We start from the raw sequence: 18,351 nt of genomic DNA, 5'->3' as shown, positions 1-18,351 counted from the left end.
ATTCGTATTCTCAGTATGAATAATGAATAAAATGTGTTTATGAATAATTAAGTATGAAATATTAAATATAATATATTTACAAATATGTTTTATTGTTTCCATTTGAGATAGGCCTAACATGTGCTAGTCAATAGGATAAGGCTTATAACATACTAATAATAGCTTACTTATCACCATATAGGCCTACATTGTTATTTTGTATATATACAGTATATATGGTTTTGGGTGTCTTTAGGGCCTACAGTATATTTGTTTTGGTATCAGAGCAACACCATATTTGTCCATTGCTGGACATACCGTAGGCTCTCATTAAGTTTACAAGGCATCTGATGCTGTTTGCTGCTACCAAAGCCCCATTTATTCCACAGTGAAATGGCTGTGCGGTATTGCGATCTCCTCCTAGCAGAGGGCTAGCCATCCCTGGTCAAGGGTGTGGTTCGAGTGTTTTTGATACAACATGTAGCATCTTGGCCCCTCTCAGTTTCACATCCCTTGGCACCAGTACCAAAGCACCCTGTGTCATATCAGATCTGACTTCTACCCAGGGGGCTGTGGACTTACCTTCACCACATCCCTAGCTACAGTACCGTTTCCTGTTGATGACATTGAACCAGGGCAAAGGGCACACAGACAGTAGTTTCTGATCATGCTCACCGAATTATTAATTATGGTGTCATTTAAAAATAGGCTCACAGTCATGTTTCCACCCAAGCATGTCTGCCATTGATTTTTCAATGATACCAATAACACCACCCTTTCTCATGTCATTTCCTGTGAATCAGCATCCTGCATAGCATTTTGGGAATGTTTCGTGAGCCAGTGAAGTCAAATAACAAGTCAATCAATTGATGTCCTGCTCCCTCATATATATACATAGCTAGCTAGGCCTACAGCGAGCTGATGGATGTACAATGTATATTGACAGAAAAAGCATTGAAATCAGCAATTTATTGTTTGTTGGTTGAGTGGATGAAGTGCTCTGAAATGCTCTAGCCATCATTGAACTGTATTTGCTGATGTAGCGGTATCTACAAGGCTTGGCAGTGTGCAGCACTGTGTGTGTTACCACCTACTCTGACTTACTGTATTTGTCCCCTGTGTGTCCCAGGATGCAAAGGGGTTTCCTAGGGGGCCTGTAAATATGAGCGTGACATCATGGTTCCTGGTCAGCAGCTCTGGCACCCGCCACCGCCTCCCACGGGAGATGATCTTTGTGGGCCGGGAGGACTGTGAACTCATGCTGCAGGTAGGTGATGTGACCCTGCCCTAAACTGAAGACCTCCTTAAAGGCTTGATGTTTATGTTACTCTAATCAAATGCATACTTTTAGCTTCAGGCACAGATAATTAGAGAGAACATTGTATGCTGGTATTGTATTCTCTGTAGTCCTCTTCTTCTTGAGGAAGAGGAGAGCTCTGTGTGTAAAACATGGTGACTACTAAGATCATTCAGAGATGATGTCTGTGACTGAAGTAAAGCAGGGCAGTAGATAAAGCTTCTGGTAGTTGTGCCCATTGAACAGTGAGTATTCCACCCAGTCAGACAACCCTCTTCAGCCCTCCTCAGCCACTGTCTCTTTCCTCTGTGTAGCATGAAAGACAACAAATTGCTCAAAAGTCAGAAGATGTCTCTAGCTATCCTCCCTCAGAATGCATGCTCAGTTATTATCCCATCATGTGAAAGTTTGCTGTCTGGAGGAAAAACAATCTTTGACCTGTGCGTGTGTTTGTACAGTGCAGTAGCAGTAGCATAGACCAGTGTTACTCGATCCATTTAATTTTCAAGCCCATGTTTTATCATAATTATTAATCAAAGATCTGTCAGCAGTATTTTGTGGAGGGGGAACTGACTGGACCAGGCAAAGAGTACCCCCCCCCCCCTATTCTCGCTAGTAAGGCAGGATGCTAGATATTCTAGTATGTGCAGTATTGTCAGTGGAGGAGAAGAGAGAGTGTAGAGTGACACACAGCGTTTGATTTACATTTTAGCTGCCTGTAATGGGCAGGAGTCACAGGAGGTATGTTTGTAAATGAATTTTATCAAGCTATGTAGTCTATTCATTCCTTCTTGATAAATAAATAAAACAAAAATGTTTGTTTGCTAGATACTAGCCATCTAGCAATTTTATGAAGATGGCTTTAGCTAGCCAGCTAGATAGGTTCCCAATCTCCCAACCTCATAATTAGCTACCAAGCCATTTCAGGCTATCAATCAATTTAGAGTAGCTTGTCTAACGATCTGGCAAGGTTGCTAGACTTTAGAAAAGGAAGTAATTACTAAATGTACTAAATAAGACTCACATTCCTTTCAATCTTTGAACCTGATTTTAGCAGAGAAGCATATTTAGTTTCTTTTAATAAACAACCACATGTCAGGTGGATATAGATAGCTCAAGAGGTATGCTTAGATATGCAGAAAAATACTTGATTAAAATGTAATCAGGCACCTTATGATAATATCATGATATTTGCGTATTAATTATGATGCTATGATATGTGTCTGTATTGATGATGTGTGTTATGATCACATGTACTGTGTTGTAATTTGGATGTAATATCCTAGTGTCACGTTCTGACCATAGAGAGCCCTTATTTTCTATGGTAGAGTAGGTCAGGGCGTGACTGGGGGTTAGTCTAGTTTATTATTCTATGTGGGGTTCTAGTTTTGTTTTTCTATGTTGGTGATTGGTATGATTCCCAATTAGGGGCAGCTGGTAATCGTTGTCTCTAATTGGGGATCATATTTAAGTAGCATTTTTTCCACATGTGTTTGCGGGATATTGTTTTGAGTTAGTGCATGTAGCACCGCTGTAGTCACGGTTCAGTGTTAGTTTATTGTTTATTTGTTTTTTGTCTTTGCTAAGTTTCACTTTATCATTAAATTATGTGGAACTCAACATCCACTGCGCCTTGGTCCGATATTTATTCCAACGAACGTGACACCTAGTCATGTTAGTGTAGAATATTGAGATGTGTGATTTACAAAAGTCAGAATGACACCCTCATTAAAATGAAATGTAAACAGGCAACTGGGTATGCTTAGTGAACCTATGCAGAAAAATAGTTAAATTTTTATTTTTTTTACATAGAATTCGGCATAATGATTATCTCCCTAGATTGCAGCAAAAAGCTGTTTAAAGTTCTTGAGAAATGTTAAATTCTCCAAATTCACCCACTCCCCCTACATCATCACATACAGTGCCTTCAGGATTCATACCCCATGATTTATTCAACATGTTGTTGTGTTATAGACTGAATTAAAAATGGATGACATTTATTTTGATCTCACCCATCTACTCACAATACTCCATAATGGCAAAGTGAAAACATGTCTTTAGAAATTTTAGCTAATATATTGAAAATGAAATACAGAAATATCTCATTTACATATGTACAGTTGAAGTCGGAAGTTTACATACACCTTAGCCAAATACATTTAAACTCCGTTTTTCACAATTCCTGACATTTAATCCTAGTAAAAATGTCCTGTCTTAGGTCAGTTAGGATCACCACTTTATTTTAAGAATGTGAAATGTCAGAATAATAGTAGAGAGAATGATTTATTTCAGCTTTTAATTATTTTATCACATTCCCAGTGGGTCAAAGGTTTACATACACTCAATTAGTATTTGGTAGCATTACCTTTAAATTGTTTAACTTGGGTCAAACATTTCGGGTAGCCTCCCACAAGCTTCCCACAATAAGTTTGGTGAATTTTATCCCATTCCTCCTGACAGAGCTGGTGTAACTGAGTCAAGTTTGTAGGCCTCCTTGCTCGCAAATGCTTTTTCAGTTCTGCCCACAAATGTTCTATGGGATTGAGGTCAGAGCTTTGTGATGGTCACTCCAATACCTTGACTTTGTTGTCCTTAAGCCCTTTTGCCACAACTTTGGAAGTATGCTTGGGGTCATTGTCCATTTGGAAGACCCATTTGCGAGCAAGCTTTAACTTCCTGACTGATGTCTTGAGATGTTGCTTCAATATATCCACATAATTGTCCTCCCTCATGATGCCATCTATTTTGTGAAGTGCGCCAGTCCCTCCTGCAGCAAAGCACCCTACAACATGATGCTGCCACCCCCGTGCTTCAGGGTTGGTGCTTCAGGGTTCTTCAGCTTGCAAGCATCCCCCTTTTTCCTCCAAACATAACGATGGTCATTATGGCCAAACAGTTCTATTTTTGTTTCATCAGACCAAAGGACATTTCTCCAAAAAGTATGATCTTTGTCCCCATGTGCAGTTGCAAACCGTAGTCTGGCTTTTTTATGGCGGTTTTGGAGCAGTGGCTTCTTCCTTGCTGAGCGGCCTTTCAGGTTATGTCGATATAGGACTCATTTTACTGTGGATATAGATACTTTTGTACCTGTTTCCTCCAGCATCTTCACAAGGTCCTTTGCTGTTGTTCTGGGATTGATTTAAACTTTTCGCACCAAAGTACGTTCATCTCTAGGAGACAGAACACGTCTCCTTCCTGAGCGGTATGACCGGCTGCCCATTCCCAGGGTATATATACTTGCGTACTATTGCTTGTACAGATGAACCTGGTACCTTCAGGCGTTTGGAAATTGCTCCCAAGGATGGACCAGACTTGTGGAGGTCTACCATTTTTTTCTGAGGTCTTTGCTGATTTCTTTTGATTTTCCCATGATGTCAAGCAAAGAGGCACTGAGTTTGAAGGTAGGCCTTGAAATACATCCACAGGTACATCTCCAATTTACTCATATTATTCTCATAATATTCCAAGCTGTTTAAAGGCACAGTCAACTTAGTGTATGTAAACTTCTGACCAACTGGAATTCTGATACAGTGAATTATAAGTGAAATAATCTGTCTGTAAACAATTGTTGGAAAAATTACTTGTGTCATGAACAAAGTAGATGTCCTAACCGACTTGCCAAAACTATAGTTTGTTGACAAGAAATTTGTGGAATGGTTGAAAAACGAGTTTTAATGACTCCAACCTAAGTGTATGTAAACTTCCGACTTCAACTGTATTTACATCCCTGAGTCAGTACTTTGTAGAAACAACTTTGGCAGCGATTACAGCTCTGAGTCTTTCTTGGAAAGTTTCTAAGAGCTTTCCACACCTGGATTATGCAACATTTGCCCATTATTCTTTTCAAAATTCTTCAAGCTCTGTCAAATTGTTTGTTAATCATCGCTAGACAACCATTTGTAGGCCTTGCCATAGTTTTTCAAGTAGATTTAAGTCAAAACTGTAACTCGGCCACTCAGGAATATTCACTGTCTTCTTGGTAAGCATTTCCAGTGTAGATTTAGCCTTGTGTTTCAGGTTATTGTCCTGGTGAAAGGTGCATTAATCTCCCAGTGATGATTCCTCTAGGATTTTTCTTGCGCGTAGCTCCATTCCATTTCTTTTTTATCCTGAAAACTCCCCAGTCCTTAACAATTACAAGCATACCCATAACATGATGCAGCCACCACTATGCTTGAAAATATGAAGAGTGGTACTCAGTAATGTGTTGTATTGGATTTGCCCCAAACATAACACTTTTTATTCAAGACAAAAAGCTAATTTCTTAGCAACATTTTTTTCAGTATTACTTTAGATGCATGTTTTGGAATATTTTTTATTCTGTACAGTATTGTGGAGTAACTACAATGATAGGAGAAAACTATTAGAGCCATTAAACTCTGTAACTATTTTAAAGTCACCATTGGCCTCATGGTGAAATCCCTGAGCGGTTGGTTTCCTTCCTCTTCGGCGACTGAGTTAGGATGGGCGCCTGTATCTTTGTTGTGACTGGGTTTATCGATACAGCATCCAAAGTCTAATTAGTAACTTCACCATGCTCAAAGAGATATTCAATGTCTGCTTTAAAAAAAATAATATCTACCAATAGGTGCCATTCTTGCGAGGCATTGGAAAACCTCCCTTGTCTTAGTGGTTGAATCTGTTTTTTGAAATTCACTGCTCGACTAAGGGACCTTACCGTTAATTGTATGTGTGGGTCCATGCAACTTATGTAACTTGTTAAAGCTGCAATATGCAGAACTCCCTCTCCCATTTCCTGATTGCTAAAATTCTAATAGTTCGCCTAATTTCAGTTTATGTGACTAAACAAACAATAGAGAATACAGTGTAGAGAATCATTGTACCATCTAAACCGCTGTAAAAAAAAAAATCCTTTCAATAACCTAAAATATTGTATTTTCAGCTGTTTTAAGCTGGTGTACAAAACCGAAAGTAAAAGATGCAAAAACAAAACTTAAGAATAGAAAGCATAAAGCATAGAACTAGCAAATAGAACAGATCTACAGCTTCTTAGACTTGCTTTCAATGAGACTGACAGATCTATAACTCACTTGTCTATGTGAATTTGGTAGGGTTGCCCAAAGAGTTACATATTGCAGCTTTAAGCTAATTTGACCTGAACATATTTCAAAATTGCCATAACAAAGGGGTTGAATACTTATTGACTCAAGACATTTCAGCTTTTCATTTTGAATAAATGTTAATACATTTCAAAAACCATAATTCCATTTTGACATTATGGGGTATTGTGTGTGATAAAGTGATAAAAAACAAAAATCCATTTAATCCATTTTTAATTCAGGCTGTAACCAAACACAATTTTGAAAAAGATAAGGGGTGTGAATACTTTCTGAAGGCACTCTAAAATAATGGGTGCATGGGCTGTGTTATGGTAAAACCTTTTTTAGAACAATCTGATTGACTACCATACTGTAGGAAGGGGCAGCAAGAAGGGGAAATGGACATCAAGCATCACAGAAATCAGGAAGCGGACGCCTCTCAACAAAGGACTCTTATGTTGGGATGTTTAATGAGATGGTGTACTGTATGTCGAAATTGGTTGTCGTCCGGTTAGGGCTAGTGCGCTGTCGGCTGGAGATCACTACCTTATTGATATGTGGGTGGAACAGCAACAGTGTGATTTACATACTGCTATTTATAGCCAGATTGATGTCCCATTTCACTGCATAGCTCAGACAACTGTACTGTGAAAGACACGACTAGACTTTGAAATAGACACTTTTCTTATTGGCTTTTCTATTATATGTGTCAGGCTTTTGTCAGTCAAAACCTCAGCCCTGGATATTCCAAAAATCAACCCCTGGATTTCAATACAAAAGATACACTCTTGTTTGCTACTAGAGGAAGACACCTTTAGAAAGATTACCCAGTCATCCAGTTGTCAACAAAAGTCTTGAACCAGAACAGCAGTGAAAAAGAGGCCATTAGAGCACAGTATATATATATATATATATATATATATATATATATATATATATATATATATATATATATATATAGTCCCTGGCAGTTGCCGTGGAACCAGTTTGGAGATCCCGACGATGCAGAGCTGTCAGCCCTGCAGCTTCCTCTGATCTGGTCAGTTGCCTATAGCAACAGCTGAGGTGGACTTTTTCCTCACACGGCGAATGGTGGGCCTGTTGCTATCCCAGTATAACATTGTGTTATAGGACTAATGCTTCCTCACCTGCTCTTTGTATCTAAACACAGTTTGTATTGTGAAAAATTGTTGCCATCCATATCTTTCTCCATACCTGCACTTAAAGTCTCCTCATCCTCCTGGACCCCTCTGTAGCGGAGAAAGGCCTTCTCTTCCCGATGTTGTGTGTAATTTACACCCCCTCCATATTGTTGGCCACAGATAATAGGCCTTTGTCCTACCTACCGAGGCACAGCAGTGTCTGTGACTGAGGCCAGCACTATTCATCACCCCCCTTTTTGTTTAGAGGTGAAAGCTACCTCATACATCTGGCAACAATGATGGTATTGTGTAGTTCAAAACACTGTTTTGAATATATGACACACAGGTGCAGCTACACCATTTTATTTAACTGGATTATTTGTCATGATTTTATAATTCATTAAAATCAGATACAATGTGTGTTCAAAAAGGTACTATTTTATTTTTATTTTATTTAACTAGGCAAGTCAGTTAAGAACAAATTCTTATTTACAATGACGGCCTACACCGGCCAAACCCAGACGACGCTGGGCCAATTGTGCGCCACCCTATGGGACTCCCAATCACGGGCGGTTGTGATACAGTTTTAAGAGACTGCTATTGTGGACCCTTAGCCATTTTAGTGCCATGACTGCCATATAGTATTTAGTTCAGTCTTATGGTGCCTCCATCTGAGGTGGATCATGACTACCATCCTTTGTCTATTGTATCAGGCTTCAGTGTCACTAAGTCTTTCATCACTATGTGTTTAACAGTGATTTTTGCAACTAACCCAGCAACTTGGCTAGGCAGAATGCTTCAGGTCACTGTCCGAAGCTCTCTGGATACTTGTCTGGAGGATGACTCCTGTCATGAGGTAGTTGAGTTTGTCTCTGACTCATTTCCCTTCCTGGAAGAGACCCCATTGTAGCATTTCCCTTTTCCTTCCACTGTCAAGCCTTATCACGCATCATAGTAGGTATATCTTTTTCAACTGACTTGGCCCACTGTTTAGTACTGTACTCATGCACTTGGTTTGTTGGTGGGAAATGTATTGAGAAACCCTGCTCTTTATGAGTGACCATCAAGACAAAGCTTGCCATTGCATTAGTGCACACTGCACAGCCAGGCACCTCCTAGTGTCTGACCTTTGTTGTTCACATTCAGTTGGTGTGTGAGTCCGTATAATGGAGGAGGGATGAATAAAGACATGAATTTCAACAGAAAGTCCTGTGATGAGAGAGATCGCTGTATGGCTGGCCCTGTTTGAAGTGTCATGCTGGAGTAGGTAAATAGGAGAGAGAGAGAGCTCAGTCGCTGGTAATCACCGGTTTTCATTATGAGGACGTTCTGTTCAGGCACAATTGTTAGTAGGAGGATGTGAATGTAGAGTATATTTTGCTCATCATTCATACAATTCACCAAATACCACGGGATACCATTCATTATCTACATGTAGTATTGCTGAGTATTAAAAATAGTCTTGCAAATTGTATCACTGCAGAAGTAAATGTGAGGAATTCCAGTCACTGTCCTATATATGTAATAATGGTACTTATTCATGTAGTATTGCATTATTTGAAAATAGATTATAATTGTAGGGCACAGGTGAAGTAAACCTACTCTTTAAGTAACCATCCATGGTCCTCTCTTATCTCTTTCAGTCTCGAAGTGTGGACAAGCAGCACGCCGTCATCAACTACAACCCTGCTACAAATGAGCACCTGGTCAAAGACCTGGGCAGCCTCAATGGAGTGAGTACCCACGGGGGGGATGGGCAGGGAAACGTTTAAGTAGTTTTCCTTTCTGTCTTTGGTACAAGGACTCCCCTCTCTTACTATACACAAAGACAGAATTATATCTAAAAGGCCCAATATGTTTCAGTATTCTATTAAGTAGTTCTAAGCCTGGCATCGTAGATAACCAGCTTAAGCAAGCACTTAATGGCACTTATCTCTTTTACATATGTAAGTTAATGCTAGCCAAAAGAAGCAGGGTTAAGCTCTGTCCTATGAAGATAGTTTCTGGTGTTCTGTCCGCTGAAACGTAGGCTACTGTGCAGTAATAATGTAAATGCTGTGTCTTTACTTGTTATGATTACATACATGCAACATGACAACTGCGGTCCAAAAGTGCTGCTGAGGCCATTTTACTGAACAGTCAAGAAAACATTTTCCTTTTAAATGGTAAAGGCCTCCAAATAGTGCTGTGAGATGGGAAATATTTGGTTGCGAGCGGGAGGCTAGCTGTTAGATATTTCAGAGAGACGTTTTGTTTTGCTGCTGATGCAGACTTCCCTCCGTAGTAGGCAGAAACATTCCAAGTAGCTTTCACTGGACTGGATCGATCATGTCCAACTAGCACTGCACTACAGTTAGGCTAAGGGCCTGTATCTAATTGTCTGTAACTGACTGGGGCGGCAGGTAGCCTAGTGGTTAGAGCGTTGGGCCCGTAACCGAAAGGTTGCTGGTTTGAATACCCAAGCCAACAAGGTGAAAAATGTGTTGATGTGACCTTGAGCAAGGCACTTCCCCCCCCGAATTTGCTCCAGGGGTGCTGTACTACTATGACTGACCCTGTAAAACAACCTATTTCACTGCAACCATCTGGTGTATGTGACAATAAAAAATATCTATAATTTTTTAGTTCAGGGCCTGTATGTTGTGCATCATTACATCTCCAGTTGTTTTCTCTTTCTATGTGGTCCAGTGGGCTTTGCCACTAGGTTTCCCTGGCCTTAACCATACAGTTACTCTTCTGTACTGGACTGAAATACCACTGACGTTCTTGTTCTTGTGTTGATTGTTGAAGGTGGATGAGTGGTGCACAGTGTCTATCCCAGTACCTCATGGAGACTGTTGTCTTCATTCAATATCTCCAGTTTACAGTAACCAACTATGTTGTGTTCCCCTCTAGACCTTTGTGAATGACCTGAGGATCCCAGACCAAACCTACATCACCCTCAAACTGTCTGATGTCATTCGCTTCGGATATGATATCCTTTTTCCTCACTCATGTCATAAATGCATAATTATTGTGCCATGTATGCATAATAACCTATATAAACATCAGCGTTGGAATGTCATTGAAATGTTTGTCTGTGATGTGATTGGCTATTGCCTTAACCTAGTATTTACATTCCCATGTGTACATCCTAGAAAGGAGCCAACACAAAGTCCCAGAGGAGGCACTCAAGGTCAGCTTTCTATGCTAATGCTAACATCAACTATAATAAAACACTAAACCCTAACCTGGACTAGCTTTTCAGACAGTTCTAGTCTACCATCAATTCACTTTACTCTCTTTGGCAACTTGAGTGTGTTCTTTTTGTGAGTTGTGTTGTGCCTCCTACTGTTTCAGCATGAGAAATACACCAGCCAGCTGCAGATGGGTCTGAAGGCCTCAGAGGGGAAGATGGCTGAGCACCTGGAGTCCAAGCTAGAGAAGACAGAAAGGAAATCTCTGTCTCAAGGTAGGTGTTAGTGAAGGCTTCAAACCTGTTTAAATGCTATTCCACCATATATTCCCTCAGTATATTTTTTCTCTCAACAAAGCTCCTCGCCTACTGGGGTAGGGTGGGGGGGGGGGGGGTCTAGATACATGTAGTGCTCATATTGATATACCTGTTTGGATAGCTACATGCGTTGATATTATCTTTGAGCTCATGACAACTCTGGGAATTGGGACATCATGCTACGTTAAACATGACCTTGCTTGCTTTCTCTTCATCATGCCACTGCTTAATGACACAGCTGTTTAACTTGGCAGAATATCCTAGATTGAATAGGTTTGATCATTCTGCTTATCAAATGTGACTCACTAATACCTGGAATGGTATGGTGTGTGAGGATCATGAGTATTTTAGCCTTGCTTTGCTCCTCTAAAGAAAAGAAAAACGTCCCTGTCCTTTGACTATGATGTCAGCATCAGCTCAACCTCTTTCAGTCAGAACATGTTCCCCTCCCCCTCTTTGTCACCCCTCCCTCACTCGCCCTCCATCCCTCTCTCTGCCACCCTCTCCCCCTCTGGCGGCTGCATTTGGTCACATAACGTCTCCATGGTGACAGCTGCAGCACCCATAGTCACAGTTCAGCACTTACGGCCTGCTTGATTTTTGCTCTATGTTATTCACACTGGCATACCCCTGTCAAGCTCTCTGCCAGAGGGGTCATTTCATCCAAGAAGCCATAAACATTACCTATCGACTAGTGGACACTGATTCAACAGCTTTATCAGGATAGGCTGTGTTGTGCCCTCTCCTGCTGATGTGTTGTCCCTGAAAAACATTTTGCTTGCCCTGCGATGCTGTGATGACATACATATAAATCACTGGAATACAGCTGAATCCACACTGAAATCAACGCAGAGTTAATCTCCTTGTTTACTGCAGCCTCTGTGCTCAGATAAAACCTGAATAAACACTGCCTAAAGCACTTCCACTGGATGGGTTGGACACACTGGATGAAATACTGTGTCATAAATAACACACCTTATGCGTGTCTGATGTTAGCACTTGTCTTGATTAGCATCAAAAGGTATAAAAAGAAACCCTGAGTGGAAACATGGGTTGAAGTATGATAGGGTATGTGAAATAAATCTGATACTGAAGAAAGAACGGATCCATAGGGTGTGATATCTAACATACTTAATCTTCATTTGGGTTTGCTACCAGTGCTCCCATAGTATCTAGCTTAGAGATGGATTCTATCATTTTTCTGCAGTCTGGTGATTTGATGTATTCTAGTGGGGTAAAGACAAACCTTAAATATTCTTCCTTTAAACTCCCAGTGAACCAATAGTAGATGGATGACTGCTGCAGTTCCGAAAAATTACTCCTCTCTCATTTGGCTGTGTGTGTGTGTGCTTGCATACGTACGTGTGTGCGTGCGTGTTTGTGTGTTTCCGTGCATGTTCAGAGGCTCCAACCTCCCGACCCACCCCATTGTATGGCCAGCCCTCGTGGTGGGGGGAGGAGGATGCGGCCAGCAAAGGACAGCACAGTGAGGGACACAGGCCAGAGGAGGGTCACCCAGGTCGGTCCCACGTTACTAGAGGTCCTTTCTTTAAAATACTCTTAAAACTTTGGAAATTTTAAGTGAAAATGTTTCCAGTTCCTTTTTAGGGAATAGAGATTAACAAAACATGGTTTGTGGTTGTCCTTTAATTTGCTTGTTGGTGCTAATTGGGGCTTTATCCGTTTCCAGAGATTCCAAAGGAAGGTTCAGGCTTAGATCCAGAGGTGAATGGCTCCCTGTTAGAGTACAGAGACAATCAGGGCAAGTCCATCTTCCCCTACCACCGGGAGCCTAGCTACTTTGAGATCCCTACCAAGGAGTTCCAGCTGCATCCCAAGTCCTTGGGGGCAGAGCTCCATGAGATCCCCACCAAGGACACAGACACGCCCTCTGCCCAAGCCCCTCCCACCCTCACCACACCCAGTCCCCCTGTGGTGCAGAGCCACGCCTCCTTCACCATAGAGTTTGATGACTGCACGCCAGGCAAGATCAAGATCAAGGACCACGTGACCAAGTTCTCCTCGCGCCAGAGGAAGCAGCAGCAGCAGGCGTCCGGGAAAACTCTGGCCACCACACCCACTGAGGTGATGTCAGCTGAGTGCAAGGTGGTAGATTGGTTGGTGCACAGTGATGTCAGAATGATGAGGAGACGTCCCACGTGTGAGGATGTTTACAGTGTCAAGAGTGACCAGGCCGTCAACATCAAAAGCCTCAAAGGTCAGAGGGGTACTTTTAGATAAATATTTTATAGAAATCTGTAAGGTGTTGTTTATTTGTTTCCTGTCCCTTATTTGCGGTTTGAATGGTTCTGTTTCTAGGACACCACCATGACGATGGGACCCAGAGTGATTCTGAGGACCTGGTCTTAGGGAAAGGGAAGCGAAGCAAGTCACACCACCGGGTCCAGTCGCAACATTCGATCCAGTCAAAGCTTTCCCTGTCTGAGCTGTCAGAACAGACAGTGCTGTCATACCAATTAGTCAAGTCACAACAGACAGTCCAGTCAAACCAATTGATCCAGTCCGAGCAGTCAGTTATGTCAGTCCAGTCACACCAGACAGTCCTGTCAGTTCCGTTGCAGCAGTCAGTTTCGTCACAAAGGTTACTTCAGCCTCAGTTCTCCCCTCCCAAACTGACCCCAGTTTCTCCTGTGGCCCCTGAGAGGCCCCTGTCTCAAAGCCCGCCTGAGGCTCGCTCCCCCACCATGGGTCCCTCTAAGCCCGGCCCCCAGGAGCCCCTCACCCAGCAAGCCTTCATCATAGAGTTCTTCGACGACAACCCGCGCAAGAAACGCTCGCAATCCTTCACCGCCAATCCTGCCCACGCAGACTCTTACTCCGCCCTCAAGGCCAAGCTGGAGCGGAGGAAGGGTGGGGAGAGGCCAAACTCCATGCACGGCCACATCCCTCCCACCCAGCAGGTGACTGTTCCTCTGAAGGGCCAGGGACACTGTGTGTCCCAGAGGTCTAGCTCCCTGAAGAGGGAGAAGACGGAGGAGCCCCTGAGTGGAGGCAGTGCCTCCTCTTCCTCCGGTTCTGGGCCTTCCTCTCGCACCTCCTCTGGCATCACCATCAAGCCGTTTGGCAGTGTGGGGAAGAAGACCAAGCTGGCCCAGGAGTTTGCAGCAGAGTTCCTGATGAAAGATACAGTCCACAGAGCCTTGTCTCCCACCAGGGATAAGACGTCTCCTCCTCCCATGTCCGCTCCCCCGGTGATGGTGATGTCACCCTCTCGCACCCGCATTCCGTCCCCCTTAGACCCTCCTTCAGCCGTCTCCTATCCCTCCACCCCCTTGCAACCCACTGCGCCACGTTCCTACTCTCCAACTCCTGCCCCTCATTCCCCAGTCCTAGCCATCTCCCACCCCCCCTCCCGCAGCCCTGTCCAGACTGCCTCCCCAGCCCACTCCTTGCCCCCTCCGATGCCCCTGGATCTGGGGGTGCGTGGGGTGGACCCTAAAGCCTCCAGGGTGGTGAGAAACGAGGAAGAGGACAGTCTGAGTGATGCCGGCACATACACTATCGAAACAGAGTCCCAGGACAAAGAGGTGGAGGAGGCACGCAACATGATCGACCAGGTGAGATTGTAGTAGCCAGAGGGTACTCATTCTCCATTTTTAAAGTCTCTGCCACCACCATTACTTTTTTTGGTTGATGGTGGACCTTTTCACATGCGTGTAATTATTGTATGGTAGCTTTTCAACTGTTTGGATTCTGACATTAAATGCTACGATTCTAACAAGTGGTATAATTCTACAATAAACCATATAATGCCTTGATGACAATACCTTGACGGACGCATGCTTTGAACATCCTCCCTCTACCCAGTACCCCCTCCCAACTCAGCCTTCCTTCTTCCCCTTGCAAAGTCCCATTGTCCAATCTCTTCTCCTACCTACTTCATGCATGCTCTGTCCCTCCCTGACAGGTGTTTGGGGTCCTCGACTCACCAGAGTACAGTGGTGCCGGAGTGTATAGACCCATCATTAATGATGGCAAGGACGAGCTGGCAATGCTCCGGCCTAGTGACGATAGCACTGTGGATCAAATGGCAGCAGTTTCTATGCATGGCTTTAACCCAGCCACCCTCAGTGGGGCCCCCTCAGGCCCCATCCAGGTAACATCACCGTCCTACGCTACTGGAGAAATAAGGGATCTAATACATTTGCATGTTCCAGCACAAACCTATGCACGTTTATTATTTGTCCTTCCTTGATACTCCCTTTGGCTTCTACAGTGCCTCTCCTTACAATGTAAGGATTGTCCTTGGAAGGAGATTGAAATTATAGTTATCCTTCAACGTTGTGCTCTGTATAGTTGTATGCAACCCCTTATAGTTTCCTCCACTGTTTCAGGTGCAGTCTGCTAACAATGCAGCACAGGAGGAGGGGCCTAAGTGGGTTTCTCGCTGGGCCAGTCTGGCAGACAACTATGCAGAACCGGGCTCTACTCCACCTCAAGGGGAATTTGCAGAGGGAGGTGAGATATCTGCAACCACTGACCGCTCTGCTCAGAACTTATGTGAGAAAACAGAAAAAAGCATGAATTAAAATATTTCTCTTTCTTAGATGTGCAGTTGATATCTAGCCACAGCGTGGATAACTCTGAGTTAGAGGGTAGCCAGAGTTGTAGGACCAGGAGGCTGCTTCCCCAGGTTCCACCTGGAGACAGAGACAAGCCAGAGAACCTCACCCCCAGCATCCTGATCTACCCAGGCCCCGAACCCACCCTGGAGAGGAGTAGTGGCACGCCCCGGCATCAGGACAACACCCAGAGTCTTTGTGTCCAGGACGATGTAGACCCAGACAGCCTGAGTGACGCCAGCCGCTCTGACGATGGCTCTGTGCTGGAGAGGACCAGGAAGAGCCAGGGGAGGAAGAGTGGCGCTACCTCGCCCGGGGACACTGGACCTCAGTATAAGGGTCAAGATAAGCTGTCTCCGACTCAGTCTACCAAGTCCACCTCCTTTTACATTGGGTCTGAGGATGGCAGCTCAGGCAAGCTGGACCTGGCCCGAAGCCCTATTCTTTCTCAGGGGCCTGAGAGGGGGCGAGACACCCCTGCCAAAACCTCCCCCACCACCGTCCTCATCAGGCACCTGAGCAGCCACGAGCCCCGGAGGGCGGGCGTAAAGCCTAACAACTCAGCCCCCAACCTCCACTCCCAGCAGGACAAAGACTCTAAAGACCCCAGTAAAGACATCCTGGGGTCTTCCTCATTCGTCAGGCAGGAGAGTTTCACCAAGGAGCGACCCAGTGATGATGTCCAGATCAAGAGGCTCCCACACATCTCCAGTCACCCCACCTTGAGGGACATGGAGCAGAGAGAGACACCCCAGGACCCACAGCCCTTCCTCAGGGAAGAAGCAGACGTCGTTCTCTCCTCTCTGGAGGTCACGTTCCCTTCCTCAGGCTCCGGACGCAGTTCTAAGAGAGGAGGCTCCTCCAGTCACATGGACGACTCTCTGTCTGGGGAATCAGATGTGGATACAGCCAGCACCGTCAGCCTGGTCAGCAACAAGAACATCCCTGTCACCACAGGCCCTAAGAAGAGGATGACCGTCAGTGGCTTCCAGAAGGAGAGATCTTCCTCCAGTCAATCTGTCCAGGGTAAGGGCCACCGCCAGCCCACGGCCCGCGAGCGTCTGTCAGAGAAACGCCGCAGCCACGCGGCAGCCAGTGATAACTCCAGCAGCAAGGCCGAGCAGGCCAAGCGCTTCCAGATGCGGCGCAGCGTGGGGAACCGCGGCTCCCTGGACCTATCAGAGGGCCAGCAGGGTTCTGGTCAGCACTGGCCTGACACTGCCTCTGACCATGACACCGGTCCCCGCCCCACCAGCCATAACAAGAAGCTCATAGCGCCCCTACAGAAAGAGGACAATGGGAAGACCGCCAAGAGTGCAGCACAGCAGGCACTGATCCGCTCCAACAGCCTGTCAGCACCAAGGCCCACCCGGGCATCCATGCTGCGCAGGGCACGTCTGGGAGAGACTTCTGACAATGAGGGAACTGAGACAGACCGGGGGTCCCAGAACTCAGACCACATTGGTGCCTCCAGCAAGGTGTCTGCTGATGGGAAGAAGCTCCTCTCCAGACTGGACATCTTGGCCATGCCCAGGAAGAGAACAGGCTCCTTCACTACGCCTAGTGACAACGAGTCCTCCACCATGACCCCTACAACCCGGCCTGGCTTCTCCAACCGGAGTGCAGAATCAACTGGGCCTATCAGGAAGACATCAGTGGGTGAAACAGGGGCCAAGCAGGGGGCCACAAGAGGGGCCGGAGCCCCCGTGAAGCAGCTCCTCACCCACACACGTTCCAGCGGGGCTAAATACTCCAGCACAACCAGTGAGTATTATTGTCACAGTTAAGTAACTTTTTTTTTTTTTTTTCATTTCACCTTTATTTAACCAGGTAGGCTAGTTGAGAACAAGTTCTCATTTGCAACTGCGACCTGGCCAAGATAAAGCATAGCAGTGTGAACAGACAACACAGAGTTACACATGGAGTAAACAATAAACAAGTCAATAACATGGTAGAAAAAAAAGAGAATCTATATACAATGTGTGCAAAAGGCATGAGGTAGGCAATAAATCGAATAATTACAATTTAGCAGATTAACACTGGAGTGATAAATCATCAGATGATCATGTGCAAGAAGAGATACTGATGTGCAAAAGAGCAGAAAAGTAAATAAATAAAAGCAGTATGGGGGGTGAGGTAGGTAAATTGGGTGGGTAGTTTACAGATGGACTATGTACAGCTGCAGCGATCGGTTAGCTGCTCGGATAGCAGATTTTTTAAGTTGTTGAGGGAGATAAAAGTCTCCAACTTCAGAGATTTTTGCAATTCGTTCCAGTCGCAGGCAGCAGAGAACTGGAAGGAAAGGCGTCCAAATGAGGTTTTGGCTTTAGGGATGATCAGTGAGATACACCTGCTGGAGCGCGTGCTGCGGGTGGGTGTAGCCATCGTGACCAGTGAACTGAGATAAGGCGGCACTTTACCTAGCATAGCCTTGTAGATGACCTGGAGCCAGTGGGTCTGACGACGAACATGTAGCGAGGGCCAGCCGACTAGGGCATACAGGTCGCAGTGGTGGGTCGTATAAGGTGCTTTAGTAACAAAACGAATGGCACTGTGATAAACTGCATCCAGTTTGCTGAGTAGAGTATTGGAAGCTATTTTGTAGATGACATCGCCGAAGTCGAGGATCGGTAGGATAGTCAGTTTTACTAGGGTAAGTTTGGCGGCGTGAGTGAAGGAGGCTTTGTTGCGGAATAGAAAGCCGATTCTTGATTTGATTTTGGATTGGAGATGTTTGATATGAGTCTGGAAGGAGAGTTTGCAGTCTAGCCAGACACCTAGGTACTTATAGATGTCC

At 44.6% G+C, this 18,351-nt stretch overlaps 1 protein-coding gene across 4 annotated transcripts in view; it reads left to right on the top strand.

Annotated features, from left to right (window-relative positions):
• The window catches only part of LOC139582859 (centrosomal protein of 170 kDa protein B-like), a 30,327-nt gene that overhangs the window by 980 nt on the left and 10,996 nt on the right, over nt 1-18,351 (top strand). For 3 of the 4 annotated variants that reach the window (XM_071413256.1, XM_071413253.1, XM_071413255.1), the window contains exons 2-12: nt 1,109-1,246; nt 9,122-9,211; nt 10,374-10,454; nt 10,597-10,653; nt 10,818-10,929; nt 12,374-12,511; nt 12,662-13,189; nt 13,291-14,549; nt 14,900-15,088; nt 15,327-15,450; nt 15,540-17,318. In XM_071413256.1, the coding sequence (XP_071269357.1) occupies nt 1,142-1,246; nt 9,122-9,211; nt 10,374-10,454; nt 10,597-10,653; nt 10,818-10,929; nt 12,374-12,511; nt 12,662-13,189; nt 13,291-14,549; nt 14,900-15,088; nt 15,327-15,450; nt 15,540-17,318 (4,462 nt within the window). In that variant the 5' untranslated portion in view covers nt 1,109-1,141. The remainder of the gene's footprint in view (nt 1-1,108; nt 1,247-9,121; nt 9,212-10,373; nt 10,455-10,596; nt 10,654-10,817; nt 10,930-12,373; nt 12,512-12,661; nt 13,190-13,290; nt 14,550-14,899; nt 15,089-15,326; nt 15,451-15,539; nt 17,319-18,351) is intronic. The other variant, XM_071413254.1, reaches the window with a different exon arrangement.

The sequence above is a fragment of the Salvelinus alpinus genome, chromosome 8, assembly GCF_045679555.1.
Source record: "Salvelinus alpinus chromosome 8, SLU_Salpinus.1, whole genome shotgun sequence".
Taxonomy (NCBI): domain Eukaryota; kingdom Metazoa; phylum Chordata; class Actinopteri; order Salmoniformes; family Salmonidae; genus Salvelinus; species Salvelinus alpinus.
Note: the sequence above shows the minus strand (reverse complement) of the source record. Positions and strands in the feature narration are given on the sequence as shown.